The 25,287-nt window shown below is 39.4% G+C and overlaps 1 protein-coding gene across 50 annotated transcripts in view; it reads left to right on the forward strand.

Moving 5' to 3' along the window:
- LOC139468586 (ankyrin-2-like) overlaps positions 1-25,287 on the forward strand; it is a 211,406-nt gene that overhangs the window by 141,668 nt on the left and 44,451 nt on the right. For 40 of the 50 annotated variants that reach the window (XM_071250662.1, XM_071250670.1, XM_071250664.1 and 37 more), the window contains 15 exons: positions 336-547; positions 2,120-2,324; positions 4,119-4,142; positions 6,428-6,524; positions 6,885-7,113; positions 7,787-8,038; positions 8,826-8,901; positions 9,379-9,582; positions 9,894-10,022; positions 10,326-10,423; positions 14,461-14,548; positions 16,137-16,337; positions 19,556-19,726; positions 21,945-22,019; positions 24,503-24,664. In XM_071250662.1, the coding sequence (XP_071106763.1) occupies positions 336-547; positions 2,120-2,324; positions 4,119-4,142; positions 6,428-6,524; positions 6,885-7,113; positions 7,787-8,038; positions 8,826-8,901; positions 9,379-9,582; positions 9,894-10,022; positions 10,326-10,423; positions 14,461-14,548; positions 16,137-16,337; positions 19,556-19,726; positions 21,945-22,019; positions 24,503-24,664 (2,223 nt within the window). The remainder of the gene's footprint in view (positions 1-335; positions 548-2,119; positions 2,325-4,118; positions 4,143-6,427; positions 6,525-6,884; positions 7,114-7,786; positions 8,039-8,825; positions 8,902-9,378; positions 9,583-9,893; positions 10,023-10,325; positions 10,424-14,460; positions 14,549-16,136; positions 16,338-19,555; positions 19,727-21,944; positions 22,020-24,502; positions 24,665-25,287) is intronic. The other 10 variants (XM_071250660.1, XM_071250674.1, XM_071250678.1 and 7 more) reach the window with 7 other exon arrangements.

The raw sequence follows: 25,287 nt of genomic DNA on the forward strand, positions 1-25,287 counted from the left end.
AATAGAAGAAGTGAAAAATATTCTGTTATGTAAATAATTGATGAAGGGAGTCATACTAGTTGGATACATACCTAATGCATACTTTTGGGTTATATTTGTAAAATTGCAAATATTATAACACACATTTTATTATTTTTCTCTTTAATACAATGTAAGAATGAATAGTTACACCTGTCATTGGGCATCTCAAAGTAAGACTCTGGTTGATTCTGAGCCAGTGCTGTTCATCCAGCTTAGTGCAGATGCAAACAATTATTATGATTCTAATGTTGAATGTGTGTAATGCATACAGCATCTCCTGAACCTCTTGAAACCAACTATGGCTGTTATTGTAGAACTTGACCAAGAGGAAGAACTGACAGCCAAGAGAATCACCCGTATCCTGACAACAGATTTCCCACAATACTTTGCTCTGGTGACCAAGGTTCGCCAGGAGAACAAACAAATCGGTGAAGAAGGGGGCGTGATCAGCTCAACTGTCGTCCCCCAGGTGCAAGCCGTCTTCCCAGAAGGGGCTCTCACAAAGACCATCCGCGTTGGCCTGCAGGTAGGTTCTTGTAGTGGAATAAAATAGCTGAGGCGACAACTCTCTGGGAACTCGTAAGGATGTCCATTGAGGTCACTTTTGGGGTGTGCACAGGTCAGGGTAATTACTAGATTTAATTTTATTTATTTGGGTTCATGAGAGTACTTGACATGAATTAAAAGTACAGTTCTTATAAAGTATTGGAATTTCATTAGAATACCCATGACTTTCTTCAAAACATGCTGTTTATGGAAAAACAGGGGTGAGAATCTTCTGTGGATCTGCAAATTTGTTAATATCTCCTGGCTTCCCCCTAAACACCCCCAAAATATGGATCACGGTCCATTGCAAAGAAGTTTCAGCAGAAAGGGAACGTATCCATTCTCATCCTTGTATATCTGAGTGAACTATTTAGTTGGGGCAGCTAGTTTTGGAAATGAGACAATTGTTTCCTTGTCATATTTTACCGTTACTGTTACCTATGGGGAGTGTGGTATACTCTGTTTCATCTAGATCATCAAGCTTTAAATGAGAGGAGAACATGTGAGGTACTTAGAGTGACAAAGTTCATTGATTTGTACCTGTAAAAGTTGAAATTGTACATGAAGTTCTGCAAGAACCATTGATGCTCTTGAAGTTCTCCTGGAATGTTGGGATTAGATGAATTCTTGCAGTACTCTTGGACTATTGTTAGGACGCTCCCTGGACTCCATCGAGGGCTCAGTGGTCATTCTCTGTATAGAGCTGAATTCTGTGGTACATTTGAAAGTATTTCAAAAATCCTGTTTTAAAAACATATTGGATGTATGTGTTTCTGTTGTTGCATACATATGGAACAAATTCAATAACCTTTAAGTGAGAAATATAAATCCAATTCCATTATTGGTAAGTTCAGAATTGTCTTGAATATTTTCAAATGTATCTGATTAAAGAAAGTAATGGGATTTGAAGTTAGATGTTAGCTGCCAGAAATAGTGACATTAGGGTGATAATATCATGTTGTTAAATGTCAAACATTATTGTTTTGTGTTTTCACTGCTCCTTCCTACATATTATTCTCATTTCTCAAGCCAGTTATAGTCACGGAAACAAATATTCCATCAGACACATCAAGGTTGATCCTGATTGAACAGACAAATCTCCATGTTTCTTTTCATTCTGTGATTTTGTTGATTATTTCAATTATGCCAGACCTGTATTCAAGATATGGACTTCCATGACTGACATAGGCTTTGACAGTAGAACTGCTTAGTGAAGCGGAGAAATAATCGTGTGGAATTTTGATTTTTTTGTTTTTAGCCTACCGGGCGTTATGCTGCAAGGCCAGTAAAGTTTGAAGATCTTTGAGATGACGGGAAATTTTGATTTATTTTTCTATGAATATATTTTGAGTTTATTTTGGACTATGCTTTCTGTTGTCCCATTAGCCAGTGTAGCGGAGATTGTCGATTCTTAGCATGAAACACGAAACCGAGTTGGTCGTCCATTCAAACCCTGTCGTTTAGTTTCCTGGACGTAATGTTATGTTGGATCTTGTGGAACTGGACATTTTTTTGCCGTGACACTCGTTTTTCTGTGGTTTCCTGTCGCTAGGCACAACCCATTGCACCTGAACTCGTTGCTAAGCAACTTGGCAACCGTGTGGCAGTCAGTCCCATCGTAACGGTTGAACCCAGGCGCCGAAAATTCCACAAACCGATCACATTGACCATTCCGGTACCGAAGGCTTCTCAGAAGGGCATGATCAACCAATATGGGGGAGATCGGCCAACACTCCGTCTTCTCTACAGTATTTCTGGTAAGGCGAGAAACAGTGTCAGCGGTTGTCATGTTTGTTTATTTTCACATGTCCTGTATCCGTTCAATGTTGTCTGGTCAGTGTATCAAAATACTTGATGGGGGAACACGTTTGGCATATTTGACACTTTGAATTTTTCAAATATTTCATCTATTGGGGTTCTGACGTAAAGCCAAAACGAATTTGCCAATTCCACTGAAGAGTGCATCAAAACACTCACTTGTAGGTTAAGTGTTTTTTTTGTTTTAACATTTTTCAAACAAGTACTCATTTAGCATTTGAATATTTGCAAACTCATCAAGAATTTTGTGCATTGTCGTAGACTGTTTTGAGGAATGATTATTATATTCTGTATTGTGTTGTAAATGTACCAAAACATGATGAATTGATATTTACTAGAGAGAAAAACATCCAATAGGAATTAATCTTACAACAGAATTCAATTGACTAGGGCATGCCAAGCACGCTTCATTCTAATGGATTGTATTCCACAGTTTAAATGTAATTATTTTGAATATAACAACATGCTGCATTAGCTCAGGCTATCACTTTTATTTTAAATATTTTAAATTGCTTAGAAATTTTACATTTGTTTTAACACAGTGATAGGCACAATGTTATTTTCTATATCATGTGTTGTATTTGTGCTTGTGTTTTCAATGTTTGTATCTGTACATTTAGAGATTGTATTGATGATGTATGTGTTCGCATGAACCAGGATTTAAGTGTATTTTCATGATCGTCATCAGCTACCATATTCCACTCAGTGACCTATTGTCACAGAAGCCCCATGTCCGATAATATTTAATTACAAAAAACAGATGTTAAAATTTTGACCAAGTCTTTAACAGAGAATGTATTGGGTGCCCATTATGTGGGGAAGTCTGCATCCACAATGGTTCCTATCTGTGACTAGTCCTTGGATGCGTGACCGTCAGGGAAGACCATCTCTAGGCTGTGGCCTGGATGATACTGTGCCTTCGTACCCTAATTGTAAAGGTTGACATGAATGGGCATTAGGTGGTCAAAATGGCTACAGTATGTTGAGATAGTTTTGAATGGGTGACTAACATTGGAGAGCACTTTTTTGAGTGGCCAAGTAGCCTAACGTGTGCAAATGATGTGCAGAGTTGCAGCTCTTTGTTGTACCAGGATCTGCTGATGGGCTTGAATCCTTGGTTTGTCTTGGTTATCGTCTGTGCCCTGCTGGTTCTGTGTATTATGGAACCCTAATGACATGCAATTGTGCTCACACTGTCACTCTGTTCGGTTCCTGACTTGATTCCCATTTCTGGTGTCTCCCGCTGTGATATTGCTGGAATATTGCTAAAAGCGGCATAAAACCATATTCACTCTCTCCTGACTTGATTACACAGTGAGGCGATATGGCTGAGATATTACTGAATGTGACACAGCCATCGCTAACATTTCACCAGATTATATTTGCATTTCTGTCTAATAATTATTAATATAAATTTGGTGAATAACTCCATGCATACAATGTTACCCATTCAAAACACTTCTTCAACTTGTTGGGTACAATGTGTGAAGCCCATTTCTGGTGTCCCCTGCCGTGATGTTGCTGGAATATTGCTTAAAGCGGCGTAAAACGATACTCACACACTCACTCACTCTTCAACTTGTGATATAGAACTTCAGACCCAATACAGATGCAGTCATGTCTACACTCTGCGATATATGTTCTTGCTGTGTAAATGCCCAGATAGTTGACCTTGACCTTGACCTTTGCCATTTAATGTATTGCTCTTTCTACTTTGTCTTTGCCGCAATTAGGCAACAACTCTCACAACAGCCGAGGTAACTGTCCTGCCTGCCCCTGCTCTTCGCTTGTCTGTCCGTCCGTCCGTCCATCTGTCCGTCCGTCCATCCATGCATGCACATCCTTGGTTCCTCGAGTTCCTTCCTGCTCTGCCTCCACATTCTGTTTCATTGCTATTCAATGTAGAAAATAGTTTGAAAATAAGAATTCAGGTGTTGGAATTATAATAAATTTCCATAGTTTGTTGGTGAAGACTGTCTGTGAGGATTGTCTGTTCAAACCCTTAGGCTCTATATGCCATGTTAACCCAGACTGACTTTTTTAATGTTAATTATTTTGAAACCATCAATTTTATATTCAAATTCTTGAAGCCTTATTTTTTTTTTAATAGGTGTCTACATTTATTTTTATTAAAATATAACATATAACATTTTGAGTAAATATTGTTACAAATTTCTACCTTTTTGGGAATACATTGGTATTTGGTTGAAGGTGTTTTATGAGAAAATATCTTTTCCTCCAAATCTGTAAACACCTAAAACAGGTTCGAGAAACCATTGTTACTAGACATGATCATGTATACAACGACCATGCTGCTTTGAATGCTGCTGCCGACACCCAGAGCTGTTGATTGCAACCCCTCCGCGTGTGGCTCTGTGTCAGAAGCTGTACTGGCATCAGCTGCTCCCTAACCTCAGAATGCATGGCGACAGCTCGTGATGGCTGCTTCCCCTGGCAGTGTGCATTTGCTGTAGGATCCATACAAGCCATTACAGCCACGCGGGATCACTAGTTTAAAAATAAGAATTCTATACATCTCTTTCTTCCCTTTCGGAAAATTTTGATATACTTTAACAAATATTTGAATATTTAATTTGTTTTGTGAGATTCATCACTAACAAAATCCTTTCCTCTTAGAACATTTCAGCCATTGTGAAAACCAGGGTGTGAAATAACCTCCGTTTTCCAAATCCATTTGATTTTGCTCTTTTTGATGATTAATAAATTAATCACCTAGATCAGAATTACACTGAAAAAGAAAAGGGACTAGGCACATAATAATAATTCCAGAAACTTATCAGCTCTTTAGCATGCACTTAAATAACATTATTATGGAAAGAAAAAATTAAATTAAATTTATTTCATCCTGCATGGGAACCACAGCGAAAGATGTTTCAATTATTTCATTATTTTGCATGTAGATTGTCCAGATTAAATCTAAAAAACCTCAGAGTTTGTGAAATTAGTAAAAATTAAATTCCTTTAATAATGTAAAGTAATATATTATACTGCTCAAAACAAGTTCAGTAAACACCCGTTTTTTTATATGACTAACTATAGTCATTGGAAAATGCCGGATGTTCTTTACCTACTTTTGAGTAGTATAATGTGATTGAATGTTGTCGTAAGTAGCTAGTTCACGCCTGGACCCATCACACATCTTTGTAGTTTAGTCTGGCAGTGGTAACTTATTTCTGCACTAAATTGTTGGATTTGGAATTCATTTTGGGAAGGTTGAATTGTATTTTATACACTGATAAATCAAAGTTTTATGAATATAAAAATAATAGCAAATTTGGTTGAGTTAGTTGAATGTCTGTCATGATGCTTCAGTGATGCCTAGACTGTGTTTAGTGAGACATCATTCCGACGTCGTGATGATGTCACAGTGATGTTCAAGTTGGGTGGTAGGCTTCAGTAGGCTAGCTTCTTCAGCCAATGTTGTGTTCATCTGGTTGACTGACCAGATCCCATTTGGGGCTACGCTTCTGACTTGGTAACTTGCATGGAAAGCTAGACCATGCATTAACCAAAAACAGAATAAAGAAATAAACTTTCAATACATGCATCATGTATTAGTCTTGTTTTGGAATTAAAATATCGACCAAAACAAATCTTTCATTACTGTCACTCAGTAAAAGAACAGTGGCATGTTATTCATGATTTCAGTAGTTCATCAGAGAGTGGAGAGTAGCCGAGTGGTTAAAGTGTTAACTCACCGCACTGAAGACTCAGGTTTGATCCCCCTCATGGGTACAATGTGTGGAGCCCCTCTCTGGTGTCCCCCGCTGTGACATTGCTGGAATATTGCTAAAAACAGCATCAGTAAACATCCTCTTAATCAGTCCCAACTTACTTCATCAGAGAGCGTTATACAATTATAACCAGACTCTATATTTATGAGATGGAGGTAAGTTGTGGGAAGAGTGTGTGGCTCCAGAGTCTCTGCTTCATCTAACTAAGACATTCAAAACTTGATTTTACTCTTGAATGCCTGTCTGATGTAAAAGTGTCTGACTGATGACCTTATGCTGACTTCCAGGTGAGAAGGAGCCGGCGGTGTGGGAAGACATCACTGACGCGAAGCCCATGTCACTTGTCAATGACTGTGTATCTTTTACTACAACTGTGTCCGCAAGGTACGTACATCTTCCTTCATAGCTGTAGTAGCAGTAATAACATTCTTGAGTGGATAAGTGATCCTAAGGTGTACAATTTGAGGTACAGAGTTGCCTCCCTTAGTTGTTCCAGGAACTGCTGGTCATGGGTTTGATTCCTGGTTTTCCCTGACATGGTCAAGCTTAATGGTTTTACCATATTGGTATATGCCTACAACCTTCCGTTTTCCACCTGCTACATTGATATCAACCATTACATCTGAGGTTTCACATATACAAATGGCTTTTGAAAGACCTAAATCCAAACGTGTTTGCTTTGTGAATGGGCCCAGTCCCCAGCCCCAACCACTGCCTGCTCTGTCATCTGTGTATGTGCTGCAGGTTCTGGCTGATTGACTGCCAGAACATCCAGGAGGCTACCCAGATGGCTACTGCCCTGTACAAGGAGTCAATCATCGTCCCCTACATGGCCAAGTTCGTCATCTTCGCCAAGCGGGACTCCCAGGAGGAGGGCAAGCTGCGCATGTTCTGCATGACAGACGACAAGGTGGACAAGACGCTGGAGAAACAGGAGAAGTTTGCAGAGGTTGCTAGAAGCAGGGACATTGAGGTCAGCTATAGCAGTATTTTGATTGTATTTGGGACTTTAGACATAAAGAACATAACCCGAACATTGCTTGATATCAACTATATGAACACCATACTTTTATCATTAAGTGTCAATAGACACTTTTGTGAGATTCTATGCATTGTCCAAAATCATTGTTCCAACATTTTCAGTATATAAACAGCAATGAGCAGTGTCTTGAGTGTAAAAAGTACTGCTAACCAGCTTCAGTGGCATAGAGATTATCTGCTTGGAGGTATTGCTTGATCTAACCCAAGCGATATTTCCTGTGGAAGCCAATTTTTCATGATAAATTGATCTCTCAAGAACAAACAAGGTCAATGAGTTGTGAATATTTCTAAAAAGAATTAAATGGTAAGTTGTCTGATAATTATAAAGGTGGCATAAATTTTGTGCAGAGTTGCATCCCTTGGGCACGCCAGGAACCTATGATTGCGGGTTTGAATCCTGGTTCTCCCCGATTATGTTTCTAGGTTTGTCTGTCTGAGACCTGCATCACTTCTGGCTTTCCTCCCACATTAAGCTGACACGCCGCAATATAACTGGAATACTGTTAAAAGCGGCGTTAAACCCAACTCACTCACTCACTCACTCACTCACTCACTCACTCACTCACTCACTCACTCACTGTAATCCGTGTGCACTGTTTTGTCAGGTTCTGGAAGGAAGGCCACAGTTTGTTGAAATGGCGGGTAACCTCATCCCCGTCACCAAATCTGGCGACCAGCTCCACGTCAACTTTAAATCATTTCGAGAAAATCGCCTACCGTGCACGGTGAAGATCCGTGACCTTGACCAGGAGCCGTCTGCCAGAGTGGCCTTCATGAAGGAGCCTAAGGTGGCCCGAGGCGAGGCACCACAGTCCCCCATATGCAACCTCAACATCACCCTGCCAGACATGTCCAAGGTAGGCCACTGCAATACTGGTGACTGCAGCAGAAAATACTTCAGTCTGTATCTAATGTGTCACAACTGCCTCTATTTTAAAGTGAGATGTAAAGCTTCATTTAAGGCTAATAAAATAATAGTCTTGGTTCTCCAGCATGGCCCACCTCATCATAAAATCTGCCACACATTTCATTTTTATTTCCATTTGCAAAATAATAAAAATATCCTAATACTTAACAAAAATGTGATCCAATATAGCACACAGTTACTTCTCTCATGTTATGGTCGTGGCGATGAGAGGAAAGAAATAATTAAAAACTCCTTGTTTGTGTCGGGTGGCCCTTTCCTAGGTTGATGATTCACAACTGTTTATAGGGTTAGACTAGGACGCAAGCAACCTGTGCTGGTCATGAGAGGTCAACCCTGTGGGATTTGGGGTTAGAATACGGCCCCGACATCATTTGACTTTCCCCTGTGAAGATTCTGTGCGCTACAGCTTGCTGTGCTGACTAGTGTTCCTTGGCTATGACTGTGGGTTCGAATCCTGGTCGGCCCCGATTATGTTTCTTGGTTTGTCAGCACCATACCCGTGCTTGGGATTTCACCAGAGTGGTAAACGTCTGAGACCTGCATCACTTCGGGCTTTCCTCCCACAATAAGCTGACATGCTTTGATATAACTGGAATATTGTTAAAATCAGAGCTACACTCAAGTCAACTCAATCCTTTCCAAACTGCCATGATATGAATGAAATGTTGCTGATGGCAGCACATGATAACATTGCCACTCATGTTTCTGTGTTCCAGTCTGAATCCAGCTTAGAGGACTCGGAAGCCCTTGAAGTCAGGAAGAGGCACTCGCTGCTGAGAGAGCATGGCATAGGTGAGTTGTTCCCTCTCACTCTCATTCAAACTCAATACAACTCAATACAGGTGAATTTGTTGCAATGGAAGTTAACGGTAACAAACACTATTCATTTCATTGAAATGCAACAGTTATTTTTCAAGAACTGTTAAATATTTGTGTTTGTATGTCTGCTGTTAAGTTATCATCTGCTATAATTAACTTGTCGTCAGCCGTTGTTAACAGACTGCCTGCTGTTTTTGACCGCTTGTCTTCTGTTCTTAATCACCCGTCTGCTGTTATTTACCAGTTGTCTGCTGTTATTAACTGGTCATCTGCCATTGTTAACAGATCGCCTGCTGTTTTTGACCACTTGTCTTCTGTTCTTAATCACCCGTCTGCTGTTGTTTACCAGTTGTCTGCTGTTATTAACTGGTCATCTGCCATTGTTAACAGATCGCCTGCTGTTGTTGACCAGTTGTCTGCTGTTGTTGACCAGTCTTTATTATGTTCCAGTGGTCCAGGACACTGTGAGTCGGGGTCAGATGAAGCTGACAGACATCGCGGACACCCTCCAGGGAGACTGGGTCATCCTAGCCCAGCAACTGGACATCACCATGTCGGAGATCAACCGCATCAAGACCGACTACAACACTGTCAACGACCAAGCTCTTGCCATGTTGAACCTGTGGGTACAGAAGAACAAAGAAAAGGCAACAGGTACACTTCAGTCGCTTAGACAGAACCACAGCTACCATGATCATGTGTACAAACCACCTGGAGGTCATTTTACACCAATTGCATGTCGCAAGGCCATTCAATGTCTGCTTCCTCAGAGTTCTTCCCCCCACATAAAGCTGACACGCCAATATACAGCTGGAATAGTGTAAAAAGTGGTATTGAACTCAACTCGCTCACCCTATAAGGATTACTGAGCGGAATATGTTCCAAGTACTAATTTTCATTTTATTAAAATCATGGATGAGAGTAAATAAGGTTTAAGGTCTTAGTTTTCGTGATGTTTGTTGCAGGTAATGCCTTAGAGAGTGCCTTGCGTAAGATCAACCGAGAAGATGTTGCCCAGAAGTGTATGTACGACATCGAGACGGTGGAAGATGAGATGGAGGCAGCAGCAGCCAGGGTAGCCATGGATCAGTCAGGTAGGCAACACTGTACACAATACGGAGGGGGGAGGGGGGTACAGGTAGTTATGGATCAGTCAGGTAGGCAACACTGTACACACTGGTCGGGGGTGGGGGGGTACAGGTAGCCATGGATCAGTCAGGTAGCCATGGATCAGTCAGGTAGGCAGCACTGTACCTGATTGCGATTGTAGTTTGGTCAGATCTTACCCATGCTCTTAGGCTTCAATAACGTGACAAATTCTTGTGACCTGTGACATTCCATGACGTAACTACCGGTCACGTTGGACAGGTTCTATTCAATGGTGTTATCTCTTTCAGGTTTCGATACATTTAAGGAAGAAGTAGGAATTACAAAAGACTCCATGAAGAGAGGCATGTCCCTCGACGTCCAATACGATGAACAAGACCTTATAAAGGTAACACAAAATGCGCTATTCCCCTACCACAAACCATCACCCCATAGTAAAGCTAGGACATCAGAACGGCCGCAAAGGTCTTGGAAGACTCGAAGTTGAAATAATTCAGTATTTTGTCAAATTTATTGATTTTGTAAACCATTTCCGTCGATATCTTATCTTTGTGGCCTTTCTGTAATAAGATATTAGACTAACAACTAGATTAGATTCACAACTAGAGAAGAGACATACGCTACCTATTTATAGATAAGGAATTTGCAGATCAGCAAGTTCGTCTGTGCTGTACAAATATACTGACGGGAAAAGACAATAGGTGTTTGGTGATTACCTCCTGCCATTGGTGGACTCTTTCCATAGGATGATTCCGGGGTCGGGGTATCATTGCACGATGAGTATGGCCATTTTGGGGGGCTGTGTTTGTTTTCCTTGTTTTTAAATTTTGACAAGATTGTACTAGATACAGAGAAAAGGAAATATCTGAATTCCAGTATGGAAATCTGTGATTTTGAGTATGTCGACGTTTGTGTTGAGACAGCCCAGCACAGTGGGACTTGCTGTTTTGTAGATATAGCCATCACTGCAAACTAGACAGTAATGAGAGTAGATAGGCACCATACACTACAACTGAGTCGGCAAACAGGTCACATCCTATGCAGTTGGAATTTTGAAATGATCTATTGATTCTTGGTCTGTTTTGTCAAAACATTTATGAAAATTTAGTACTTTTCTACCTGGGTCTGTGACTGTTTGTAGCTTGACCATAACTATAATACTCTAACAACTGCCTTCACCACATAACAGTATGCCTGTGCACTAATACAGTCATTCATTCCTTCAGGACAAATTCAACACTGACATTGGTACTTTCGTGCAGAAGTCAGCCTACGTGTTAAGACTGATTTAACCCTTTACTGGAAAGGTTACAGTAATAGCTCAAAGATACATTTGAACACGAGGTCCTTGTGTTAGAAATGTACAATGGTTGTTAATATGGAATTAACATCTACGTGTATATAACAGCTAGGTTGTCTAGGTCATCATCCCAGTGCCTGGTCCCACCCTCCCACCCGACCTACCATCTACCCGACATACCATCTACCCGACATACCATCTCCATGACCTACCATATCCACGACCTACCATCTACCCGACCTATCATCCCCATGACCTACCATCTACCCGACCTACCATCTCCATGACCTACCATCTACCCGCCCTACAATCTCCACGACCTACCATCTACCTCACCTACCATCTAGCCGACCTACCATCTCCATGACCTACCATCTCCATGACCTACCATCTCCACGACCTACCATCTGCACGACCTACCATCTACCCGACCTACCATCTCCACGATCTACCATCTCCACGACCTACCATCTCCACGACTTACCATCTCCACGACTTACCATCTCCACGACCTACCATCTCCACGACCTACCATCTACCTGACTTACCATCTCCACGACCTACCATCTCCACGACTTACCATCTCCATGACCTACCATCTCCACGACCTACCATCTACCTGACTTACCATCTCCACGACCTACCATCTTCACGACCTACCATCTCCATGACCTACCATCTACCCGACCTACCATCTCCACGACCTACCATCTACCCGACCTACCATCTCCACGACCTACCATCTCCACGACCTACCATATACCTGACCTACCATCTTCACGACCTAAAATCTCCATGACCTACCATCTACCCGACCTACCATCTACCCGACCTACCATCTACCCGACCTACCATCTCTACGACCTACAATCTCCACGACCTACCATCCACCCGACCTACCATCCACCTGACCTACCATCCACCCGACCTATCATCCACCCAACCTCCCATCTACCTGACCTACCATCTCATTTTGACCTCTCATCTCTTAGCCACTCCCATTTTAGTTTGGTTGCTGCCACTCAACATCTTTGACAGCTTGCAGTCGCACTTTGACCCTGACCCTGCCTGCCGATTGGTCGGTCTCTGGCTGATTGACATATTATTATCTCTTGCATGCCACTACCTTATTTCAGAGCCTGGACGATATTCAGGTAGGATTCTCATCCCAGCTGTAACCCCACCCCCATATGTCCCGCCTTCTCTGCTCAGTGCGTGCTTGCCTGCTTGCTGCTTCCCCTGTTTGTCCTAAGTTTGTCGCGCCGTTTGCTTGCTGCTATTATTGGATATCCGAATCAGTATAATTAGCCATTGAGTAGATATGTTTTTAAATTTTATTTTATTTTGTTTCTTTAGATTATTTAGTGAGTTTTATTCAAATTTATTGACTTTTCACTCTGTGTTGCACAAAGTTGTCCAAAATAAGTTTAGAGCTCATTCTATTATTTGGGGCATGGTGAAACCAAAATTTATACCTGTGTAAAAACTTACACTTGGAACCAAACTGAAATCTGTATTTTTCTTAATGTATATTGAAACTTTCTATATAAATACATAGAGTTGTTAAAAAAATAGTAACCCAGATATCACGTACGTTATTAGTTTTGAGGAAACCAGGATGTTATTTGATTGTGAGATGCTCAGTGTTATATACCAGTGCCGTGTGGAACATACTGTTGTGCCCATGGTTGCCAAAATTGCTCTGCACACAGCTGCCCCGATATTGCGTCTCTCCTTCAGTATTGTTTTCATTTGTCTTTCACATCACCCCTGAGCTCTTTCTGTTCCAGGAACCACTTCTGACATTTTCTCATCTTGCCCTCCCTCACTATACCACATTAGATCTCTTAGAGAAAATACCTGGCACAACCCCGCTCTACCACCCCATCTTGATAAGACAATTTGGAATTTTTTATCTTTCACCATTTCATTAGTGAAAAGGAATATTTTAGTTTTGTTGTATTTATGTTACATTTATGTGATACCGCATTTGTAGAATGTAGAAATATGTAGAGGATTTTCTGCAATTCTGCCTCAGTTGCAATCCTCATCTCATCACCTTCATTAATAGTTGTCAGGCCACCAGTATCATCAATGGCCGCCATCGGCTCTGCTCTCCTCAGGAAAACCTTTCTATTTTGTCTCTTCCAGTAGAAATTCATAGACATGGAAACGGAGAATATGACAGATTGTGTTAGTAGGCCTCTCACCTCAGTGGATGTGTGGTAATGTGTTCAGATATGTGTGTATGTGTACAAGCTTGGGCAAGGAAGTCCGAAGGTCGCCACAAGCATCAGACAGAAATGTCTTGTCATTTGTCTTACACCATTACATGCTAAGCCATTCACATTTGTTTTCACAAATTGCCAAAGAAATACTTGTTCATCTTTGAAAATATTGTTTGATATATTTTGGATTTTATATATTTTATATATTTTTGTGTGTGTTAACATTTAGGATTTGACTTGTATGATTCACAAATGTCTTGAGGACTGTCCATTGTTAAAGCCAATTTTTTGTCCAGTTTGTAGTTACTCCTTGAGGGCCATTCATAAAAAAAACCAACTGCTTTTTTTCATCATATATTGCAAACAGTTACTAGAGTCTTTTTGACTTTGATCTCAATTTATGGCATGGTTTTCAAAAATATTTTAAAATCTATTTTGCTTAAATCCATGCATGCTTGCATCATTTAATACCAGTAGGTTTTCCAAAAAATAATTTCACATAAAACATTACCTTTCCTGAAAATTTTCAAGTTTAATTTTGTAGATTCCTTAATGGACTTTGTTTCCTGTTTCTTCTTGTTTCAGATATTTGAGGGAGTGAAACATATAACTTTATGTTGGATTCAGATTCGAAAAGGGAAAATGAAATTCAAACTTGATTATTTTTTTCTTTCAAATTTATGGTTGGTAGTTTCAAGATATGTTATCGAAAGATGCAAACCTTAAACCATAAACATATAGTTTTTTGAAAGTGTGAAAGATGCATCCATAGATATTCAAGAGGTCTGCCTAAAACAAGCCAAGTATTGACCAGACCTGCAACTGATTCAGATCAAGTTTCCTTTGAACTCAGTATCTGTTGTTAAGTGTGTCTAAGTCTGTGTATTTGTCTTTCAGGAGTCGGAGTCTGCAGCAGAAGAGTCCAGTCCAAGTAGTGACCGCGGGTCCTTTGTGGACAGGACTGCACCTAAAGTAGAAGCTGAAGGTGAGGGATAGTTGTGAAAGTAGTATCAGTTATGAATCTGTTCTGTGATGTGCTGCAATCATTACAAGAAGCCACTATGTTGAAATGTCAGATATTTTGACGTGTTTGGATATCTGAATCTGTATAATTAGTTATTAAGTAGTGAAGTTTTTGAAACTTTATTTTGTTTTCAGTAGATGATTTTTCAAATAGTGAGTTTGCACTCTATTATTCATAGCCTTGTCCATAGCCGATATGCTTTTGAGACCTGGACTCAGTGACCTTTTGTCCCAAAGTTGTGTTTGTCTTTGCAAAAGGTTAATTATTAATAATCTTGTGTTATGGGTGTATAAAAATCATGAGTTGATCTCTGTAAAATCATTTGGATCAAGTTTTGAATCTAGAAAGAATTTATTAAATTTTTTATTTCAGTATGAACAAATATTTAACATTCTTCTCAGATTCGTCATATGGTGGCTTTGACTTTTGATTCCAGCATATAATTAAATGTTTGTTTGAATGAGTTTTATTTCAGCTGAATATTTTAGCTGTCTGCTGACCACTCAAAAGAAGTTAAGGATACTTTCATATTACTGTCATACAATGTACTGTCAACTCTGGTTATATGATAGAATCAGGTGTTGTTTAACTTCTTTTGAGTAGTATATACTGTTGTATATGTATATATGTGTACAAACACTATGGATATGTCTATGCACACTTGCTTAGCGGTAACTTAGTGCTGTCATGTTTTGTGAGAATACTTTTGTAGGACATGCTATTTTGACTTTCTGAAACTGTGATAATTAGTTGTACTTTGAGGATGTCCGCTGGTATTATTTTGGTTTTTATCTCCTCAAACTGTTGTGTCGGGCTCCATTAACGTCTGTGGCTATGATGCTCTATCCTGATGTGTGAATTCTTGGTGCCATTACGTCATCAATAACATATTTAAAATTATGGATATGTACAATTTGTATTTTGTATTCAATTTTGTTAAGACCTGCTCAAAAACATATTGCAATTTAAGTAATCTGTACAAATAAAGTTTCCAATTTGTGGTCAACCTAGTTCCGGATTCTTTTATCCAAATTTCTTTGAGAGGGAGATTCCCCGTGTGTTTCTGTTGTAAATCATTTGAGCAGACGGGTAGCTCACCTGCACAAAGCGATCTTTGCACTAAGATGATCTTAACTCCCATACTTTAACATAGGCTTACAATAGTCTTAGCGCTAAGATTGTTTTGTGCAAGGGGGCCCTGGACTTGCTCATTGTCTTGAAGACACAGGTTCTATTCCTCTAGTCTTTCTGTTTTGCATACAACGAATCATTCTAGGTTGTAGACTGCATAGTATAAACAAGACTGCGTAGTATAAACAAGACTGTGTAGTATAAACTAATGTACCTTTGACCATGAAGGAAGTAAAAGATGTGTCATAGAAGAGTAGGATCGTTTAAACCCTACCAGCGGACATCCATCACTGACATTTCAACACAACTGTAGCTGACATGTTATATATACACGAGTGTACTATTGTAGTGACATGTGAGAAGGATGATTGTCACAATGTAGCGGGGATATTGACACTTTGACCGTTATCTCAATCAGCAACTAGCTCCCGCCCGGAATCTATAGCGGAGGAACAGATTTTAGCCGATTTAGATGTCCGTAGGCCGCTAGCAAAGGCAGAGTCACCAGAGGAAACGGCAGAAACCTCTCGTAAAAAGAAAGAGGCTTATATGAGCCTTGTTAGCGAAATGGATCGTCTTGCTGATGAGCAGGAAGCATTGGAAAAATCCAAGAGAGAAGGTATTCACTGTGGCCATTTGGACCTTCAGTCTGATGCACGTGCCTGCATTTTCCATGCATGTTAATTTCAAGAATACTGATCAATCTTTTCACCCATGGCATGGAGCTTTTCAGTCGTCGTGCCTGCCATTTGTCACCATAACTGTCACTTCATATAACTTACTGCATCATGCACGACAAGATTGATCCCAGGAACGTTGCCTCACCATCTGTATGTCCCTTGACCCACCTGTCTCTAGTCATCCAATCATGTAACTGTCTGACATCACTCGCCAATCATCCAATCATATGTCAGACGTAGCGTTACTGTGTTGATGTTGTTTCTGTGAAAGATGGGAATTAGTCGTTCCCATGTCTGATGTGATTTTTGTTCAGTTTATTTTGGACTAATTGTGTGGAGACAAGTTCAGTGTTACATCTTTACATGAACATTTATTGTAACTGGTAAAAATTGTTTCATTCATCCTGGCATGTTCTAAATTAATGACAATTCCAAAGTAAACAGTTTATGTTATTTTGGAACAAATTTATAAGAAAGGGTTCATAATATCTGCTGTTTATTGAAACTATTGGGACATTTCAGTAAAGATTCTAGCATATTCGTCACACGTCCTAACAGTCTTAATAAAGAAGTTGTCATCCACACAGTTATTATTTTTACATTACCCAAATTCCACTAACTTTCACATCTGTTTCAAGGTTTTCCATATCCAGGAATTCCTTGTCATGTCTTTGTCAAGCAGTTTATGATTCCATGTTTTTTGTTCTAATTTGAACCTATTTTGTATGTGTTTATCTGCTGTAGTGATGTACTGTACTCTGATAGTGTAAATCAGTGTGATAAGTTCCGTTTCATTTCATGATTGTTGAATTCCCATTTTGGTGTGTTTGGGTTATCGGGGTTGCTGTGTCTTGGACTGTGTTGTATAAGGATGAAAGTTACCTGTACCTACTTCCCAACCCCCTATTACGTTTATCACATTGAACCAGGACCACACTCCACAAAGCAGTCTTTGCGCTAAGGTGATTGTAACTCCGTTACTTGAGAATAGACTTACGACAATCCTAGTTCTACAATCACTTTGGGGACAAGGCCCACATCTTATCAAACAAGGCATGATGAGAACTTAGTTTACAAGTTGTATTTACAAATAAATGTCTTTGGGGATATGTTATTTTGAAAAATCAATTAAATCATTGAGAATATGTCAAATATTTCCTGCAAAAAATGAGAAGTCGATTGAGTTCTACATTGAGAGCTATGTGGCTAGTATAATTGTGTGATCACTCAGCCATTGCACATCGACATGTTTGTAGCCAAGCTGCATGTACATATCACACACTTAAGCAATGAATAGCAAGTCAGAAATAGCCTAAAGCTGGTGATTATCTGCAATCCACAGCTGTCATACTATTGATTGACAGGCATACCTACATTCGTCAATATTGGCCTTGTCATGCAACGTGTCACGCTCTATATCTACACTATGTGTAGCAGCCCTGATCTTTCCTTCTCTCTTACAATGGGGCTGCCGAGGACACCCCAAGATCTTGTGTACTCCATCCTGTTCAGAATGTTGAAAAAACTTTTGATGATAGAGCCAGTATCGTCATGGGCAATATCAGCTTGTATCCTTATGGGTAATCCACAAAGTAAGCTGGGACCATATCCCACTGACTAAACCAACTAGTCCACTTCCTTCCCTAGCCATCTTCCTGGGGGTTGTATTATGGTGCTAGATGTCTCTCTGAACAGGTCAAAACTCTCTTGCAAGTGCAAGTATTAATTTGTAAACATGGAAGTATTTTGTTTTTTAGAAGTCTCTAATTTATCTACCGTATGTGTAACACAGAACTCTTCACTTCCATCTGATGAAATGGAAGTTAATTCAGAATCTGTTGTTTGGTCAGTTTATTATTATTAAATAAAAATAAGAAGTGGCTAATATTGATAATAACAATTTATCTCATCATTTTGTAAACGACCACTCCAATTTGTTATGACAGCAAGACCTAGCTTCTCCGGTAACAGCATGCTTGGCATTTTTGTTGTGATTGTTGTACCCCTTTGTATCAACATGTTAAACTTGTATTGATATTTGGCTGTGTTCCTCATGGCATGTGTTATCTGAAGCATGTTGCCACCACATGAATACCATACGTAACACAACCTGGTTTTAGTTCACAATCTGATTATCATTGCCTACTAATTCACAGTTAATCAAACACTTACAGCTCGATGGTGCATGAGATTTAAAGTTTAATCCACATTTAATTCACAATTAAGCAGTAAAAGTTTTAATATCAGTTGTTTATATTTTGATCACTTAGACTGTGCAGAGATCACTTAGACTTTGCAGAGTTGCATCCCTTGGGCATACCAGAGATATATGATAGTGGGTTTGAATCCCTGATTATGTTTCTAGGTTTGTCAGCACCATACTCGTGATTGTGGATTTCAGGAAAGTTTCACTGAGAGCTGCATCACTTCAGGCTTTCCTTCCAGATTAAGCTGACACGCTGTGATATAACTGGAATACTGTTAAAGCGGCATGAACGAATGATGAGTGATGTGTTAAGTACATAATGTCAATTAAATAATATATGTACTGTATTTATGCTGAATCAGTTGTCCATATTTACTGTCAGCTTTATTGACTGACCCCAGGTGTTGTGTTTGAAACACGGCCACTGTTTTCATAGCAATAATCTATATGTAGATGTTCAGTGTTGATTGTATGCTTGAGGATTATCTGCTGCAGCAGTCACTGACTGGAACATGCTCGGGAAATCTTTGTAACCAGTGGTTTGTTTTCAAATCATATTTCATTATTTTAGATGCTCATTTCGTTTAGATCTATTTTCTGATGCAGGTTGATTTGTCTTAAACTGGTCTATAGTTTCCTTGTTTCCATGTGGTGACTGTGGTCAAGTATTTATTGTTAATTTCCGACTGATGAAAGGAGGAACGTTTTAATATTTGAAGGTAGTAATTTTGGCTACATCTTTTTAAGTGAAACAGTGAAAAAAGCTGAGTCCAATAGTTTTATCACTTTCGAAATTCGAAATTTCATGAAATTTAAAAAAAACAAAAATTGTTTGTATTTTTTTTTATATATATATATTTCCTTCATCAAGTCTCAACTTTGTTCCAAGCTGAGTAATCTGGAGACTAACAGATTAACTAGATGTTGTGCTTTTATCAATGCTGCGTCTAGTAACAGAAGAGAGGCACAGTGTTTCCGAAGACACAATTGTCCGAGTAGCAAAAGGCAGCCCGGAAGACCCTATGCAACGTGTCCAGCAGGCTCCAGCACAAGCGCCCTGTGTTGATATGGAACCCGAGCGCTCCCCCAGTGAAACCTCCATGGTTTACAAAGGAGACCAAGGTAGCCCAGTCACAGTTGTCTCCCCTGCACCATGCACTGGTTTCACAAACAACATTTGCCTCAGTTGAAAGTTGAATGTATTTCTGTTTTGGTTGTCGTTTTGTGCATGTTTCATATGTGATTTTTCTATTAACTTGAGTTTATTTTGAGTTAACAATTCTTTTTTCAGAAGGGTCATTCGAGAAATTTGCAACATTTGTTTGCTGTGCAGTGTATTTTAAAATTACACATGACATACTGGTATTAATTCTATTCATCACACAAAACATGGAAATATATATTAACTTTAAGAGGCACTGTTAGTTAAAGAAGAACACATTCATATCATTTATATATTACTTATGATCTAATACTTCCCAATGTCTAATAACTTTCCATGAATTAAATTTTCACTGGTGAAGGTGAATTTAGCCATAAGTCTTATAAAGTCAACATTTTACTGACACAAGCTCTGCACGTGTCCTCATATCATATTCAAACAAGCCTCTTATGACTACACACACGTTCCACATGTCCGACACATATCACTGCACACAAGTTGCACGTGTCCGACACGTATCACTACACACAAGTTCCACATGTCCGACACATATCACTGCACACAAGTTGCACGTGTCCGACACGTATCACTACACACAAGTTCCACATGTCCGACACATATCACTACACACAAGTTCCACATGTCCGACACATATCACTGCACACAAGTTGCACGTGTCCGACATATCACTTCACACAAGTTCCACATGTCCGACACATGTCACTACACACAAGTTCCACGTGTCCGACACATCACTACACACAAGTTCCACGTGTCCGACACATATCACTACGCACAAGTTCCACATGTCTGACACATATCACTGCACACAAGTTCCACATGTCCGACACATATCACTACACACGAGTTCCACATGTCCGACACATATCACTACACACAAGTTCCACGTGTCCGACACATCACTACACACAAGTTCCACGTGTCCGACACATATCACTACACACAAGTTCCACATGTCTGACACGTATCACTACACACAAGTTCCACATGTCCGACACGTATCTCTGCACACAAGTCTCTTATCACTACACACAATTTCCACATGTCCGACACATGTCACTACACACAAGTTCCACATGTCCGACACATATCACTACACACAAGTTCCACATGTCCGACACATATCACTACACACAAGTTCCACGTGGCCGACATGTATCACTGCACACAAGCCTGATAACCAATGAGAAATGACTGCCAATACTAAAACATTGCATGCTTGGTTGCATCTCAGTTGCCACAAAACGTTTGTGTAATTTTGTTAACCTTTCTTTAATTATGCCATGATTAATTACCTGTCTGTTTATGTATGACAATTTTATGGACCTGTTTTGTGTCAGTTTCTATTGTATGTCCTGTTTTGTATACTTTGCATTTCAAGTGCATGTTTGATAATGATCTAACATGAAAGCTGTTTCTGTTTGGTGTCTGTATACACAGCATGTAAACGTATGTATAAGCCAAGTCTGACCAATATTTCTGCCAGAATGATGTACCCTGATATAGGCCGGCACAACACTCTCTGTCCTAGCCTTATCACACAAGGGAATGTTGGGTTTTGGGTTGTTGTTTTTTAGCTGTTCATGCATTTTTTGCTTCTACAGGATGTAGCTTGGATCAGAGACCAATTTGATACGAGCCGTTCAGTGTCTTGATCTTTTATTGTTTCAGTAAATATATGTAAACTGCCTTTGTATGTTCGTATCCCTGTCACAATCTACCAACTGTAAGGTGATATACCATCACAATGAACGGATGTTGTGCAATCTGTGTCAAAGTGTCTTCTCTCTCCATCCTGTTGCCCTTTTGATGTTTACCTGCGATCACAAACTGGTTCGTTTACAGAAGTGGTCATTTCTAACCCACTTAATGAAATTTGACACACACCAAAAAAGGGAAGAAAATCCATGATCTTTCTTTTGACAGATTTTCATCTCATTTGATGAATAATTATTAAAACATCTTGATGCATGGACAACATGAGTTATTTTGATACTAATGGGCAATGATTAAGGCCATTAAACACCAGCTGCATTTTACTAGCTTGCTTTGGAAGTTTCTAATAGCATCAAGCTGAACTGGAACTAGGGGAGACCACTCTGTATTCTCCACCCTTCCTGACTTGTTTAAGCTTTGCATGTCCTAAATTGCTTCCAGACCAGGGATATGCGGAGGATGAGGAAACCGTCAAGACCCCACCCCCCAGTCCTTCAGAAAAACAACCATTCACAGGTAGACTTCCACCCTTAGAAGTGACTTCATGTCAGTCGTCTCGCATGCTATCTTTCTGTCGTCAGTGACCAAGTGTAGCCCTAATTAGTGTCAGCAGCTGTCTTGTAGATAGATCTGGAAGAAGCTGCAGTCTTAACTAATCTTACTGCTTATGCAATGAAGAGATATTTGGTTGTTAATGCACTTAATTTTTGTATACCTAATGTTGGTGCATTTACAATCGGACTACTTTCACACATAGAAGATTTAATGTATGAAATGTTTTGATTTTGGATATTATTAATACCGTACGTAATATGGCTTTTTCCTAAATTATTAATTTAGTTATACTTTTCTTCTGTAATGAATCATTGCAGATATTATAAGAGCTAATTTTATTTATTAGGATTCAATATTACTATTTGAGTTCAGATTCATTCAAAGATCTGTAAAGTTTCTGATAGAAAATAAGTTTGAAACCTCCAAAGTTAAGCTGCGGCTTCTTTGCATGGCAGACCTCGACATATCTAAACATCATCTGTTCCTCACGGCTCATATCAGGCTGAAATGGGCTTTGAGTTTCTCTCGTAACCAAGAGAAGCAGGACTGTGCATGTTTATCTCCTATAGGTTCTTCTATCTCCACTCATATAGAGTGGCAGTGTATATACTGGGCCTTTTAAGGACATCTTTTACCTGAAAATTATCTGCTAAATCATAGTTGTGTACTGATCCACTGGCTGCTTAAACACAGGTACAATTCTCACCTTCATAAGATTGTACTTGCTGCCGATGCTGATTTTGCACCAGCATTCAAAAGCTTCATCAGAATAAACATTACAGAGTACTGTGGATGTTTTTGTAGCCCTTGTTCCGAAATGATTTTTTTGTCTGATAGTGGAGCAGTACATTGGTACGATTTCGCAGCCACTAATAAAAGTTTCGTTAGGGGGTCGAGTTTAAGGTATTTCATTTCTCTATCCTTAACAAAGGAATGAAGTAATTATGTTTGAGAACAAATCTGTATCTTCTATTCCCCATAACTCATCCTGACATCCTTTTTCTTACTGTCTACATCTCTTGTGTGATATGCTACATGCAGGGAGGTAATGGACAAGTCGACAGTGTTTGTTTCAGTGCTGTTTATTTTGCACCATGACTGGGTTTAATGATTTGGTCAGTTATGTTATGAGATCATTATCAATTTGTTGCACATCATTAATGGAAATATGTCTTATTTTGCACGACATGCATGCAACTTTTTATCAATTTATAACTGTGAAAATCTCCATGTTAAGGATACAGTTTCTGAAATGCTGACTGAAGATGACCAAACAGACATTAATCAACTAATAATTTCATATAAGTGAGAGATATTTTAGCCTGCAGAGTAGGTATCTTGCATTGTCTTGGACAGAGTTGAAATTCTGTTACTTACCAAAATATCCAAAAGGGGCCAGTAGACTGTATCCAATCAGCTGGAGAACTAGGACTAGGTATGTCCTTGTAACGGGCAGAGTGTGTTACTGGGTTAAAGCTCTGTATGCCTGACATTAGATCTAGACCATCTTCTTGGCTTTCCAGAACAGAGAGTTTTTCCCATTCTGATAAATTTCTAGTACAGATGCTAAACATGCTTTGTGTCATTTCTAATGACGTAGTTGTTGACTGGTGTGCTCTGTGCTGTACCATGTCAGAAGGACAGCGTTTTGTTTGTTACAAGGCTGTGGACCACTGTGTATCAACCAGGGATTATCTACATCTGCTCACAGGATGTTTTTGGCCCCATGTCTGGAGCAAATGTCAGTAAAAAGACACAAACTGAAATTTAGAATTTGTCAAGTCATGTAATTGCTTCACAGAGGTGATTTGCATTGCACTGATAACAGAACCACTACAGAGGCTTTTGTATTGAGCTTTACATTTTTGCATCAAGTCTTAAAATATCTCTGAATTTAAGAAAAAATGGACTTGTAGGAAAATCCAAATACTAACAAAATTATGTTTTCTTCCCAATTTAGGGTATGTAGTTTGGAATCCAAAATAACTCCTGTGAACAGTTTAATGTGGTGTTTAAAAAACAGCATTTTAGAAATTTCCTTTAAATAGCATTATTTGGAGTCTGTTTGCCTCCTTTTCAAAATTCTGAGTACCGGGGTATCTAACAGCAACAATATTCAGATCTAAGAAACACTTCGGCTAGTTTCCATAACGCAGTGGTACATGGGAAAACATTTGCAACATCCTAATAATGTTTAACTTCTTGCAAAGGTTGTTGTTTCTGTTTCTGTACATTGTGGCTACATGTTAACGAGTGTAGTACTAACGAGGTGAATCGCAGAGGGGCAAGTCAAGGATTAGCAAATATTCAACACAATGGGTACAGCTGGATGATAATAGCCATGTTTTAAGTTCCCATTTCTGTGGTTTATCACATTTATTTCTCATCACCCAATTCCCATTGGCAAATCTGAGTGTTTGTTTTCCCCACTGCTGCGTGATCAGCGGAGGAGCGCCATTTCGTAGAAGATGAGGAACATCATGATGAGGTCACAGAAATTGAGGAGATTTTCCAGATTTCTGAAGATGGGGAAACTTGGAAAACAATTCGTAAAGTGACCACCATAACACCACAGGGCACCTCTGAACGAACAGAGGTGATCAAAGGTAGCCGATTGTCGTCAAATCAATTTTGTCCCTACACGTAACAATTTCCAACACCCAATTGTCAAAGTCTTTATTTTTTGCTTCCTCAGTTGTTTTGCAAAGAAGATATCACAATCTTTTTAATTCTAAATAGAAATCTGGATTTATTTTGACCACATAAACCATTGTTGCTATTTCACCTTTGTTTTGCCTCCTGTGAGTTGAGTTTGATAGGAATAGTTGAACCTCCTTGGGAGTTTCTTTTCAGGATGTTTGCCATATCACTGGATCGAAGCGTGCATGAATACAGGTTTAGCTTCTTTCACATTGTGCAATAGGGCATTTTTCTCTAGAATTGAAACTGCATTTGAACTTGACAGACTAACACTGTATTTCCTTCAATAAATACCTAGAATTATGATCAACAGGTTTTGATGGTTCTACTCTCATAACTCCTATGTGTGAACACAGATGGTCAGAGAATGTACCTCTTTTCTAAACAAGTCCCAGTTCCTTCACAGGCATCCTCAGAAGCTCATTTTAAAGGCTTCTGTCATGTCATTCTTTTGGCGAACACCTGGTGTCGTCTCTGATTTTCAGTGGTCCATCCGTATACTTTTTAATGCTATTTTGGCTTTTATGCC

Source organism: Haliotis cracherodii, unplaced genomic scaffold (genome assembly GCF_022045235.1).
Source record: "Haliotis cracherodii isolate W230 unplaced genomic scaffold, xgHalCrac1.p SCAF_2, whole genome shotgun sequence".
NCBI classification, from domain to species: Eukaryota; Metazoa; Mollusca; class Gastropoda; order Lepetellida; family Haliotidae; genus Haliotis; species Haliotis cracherodii.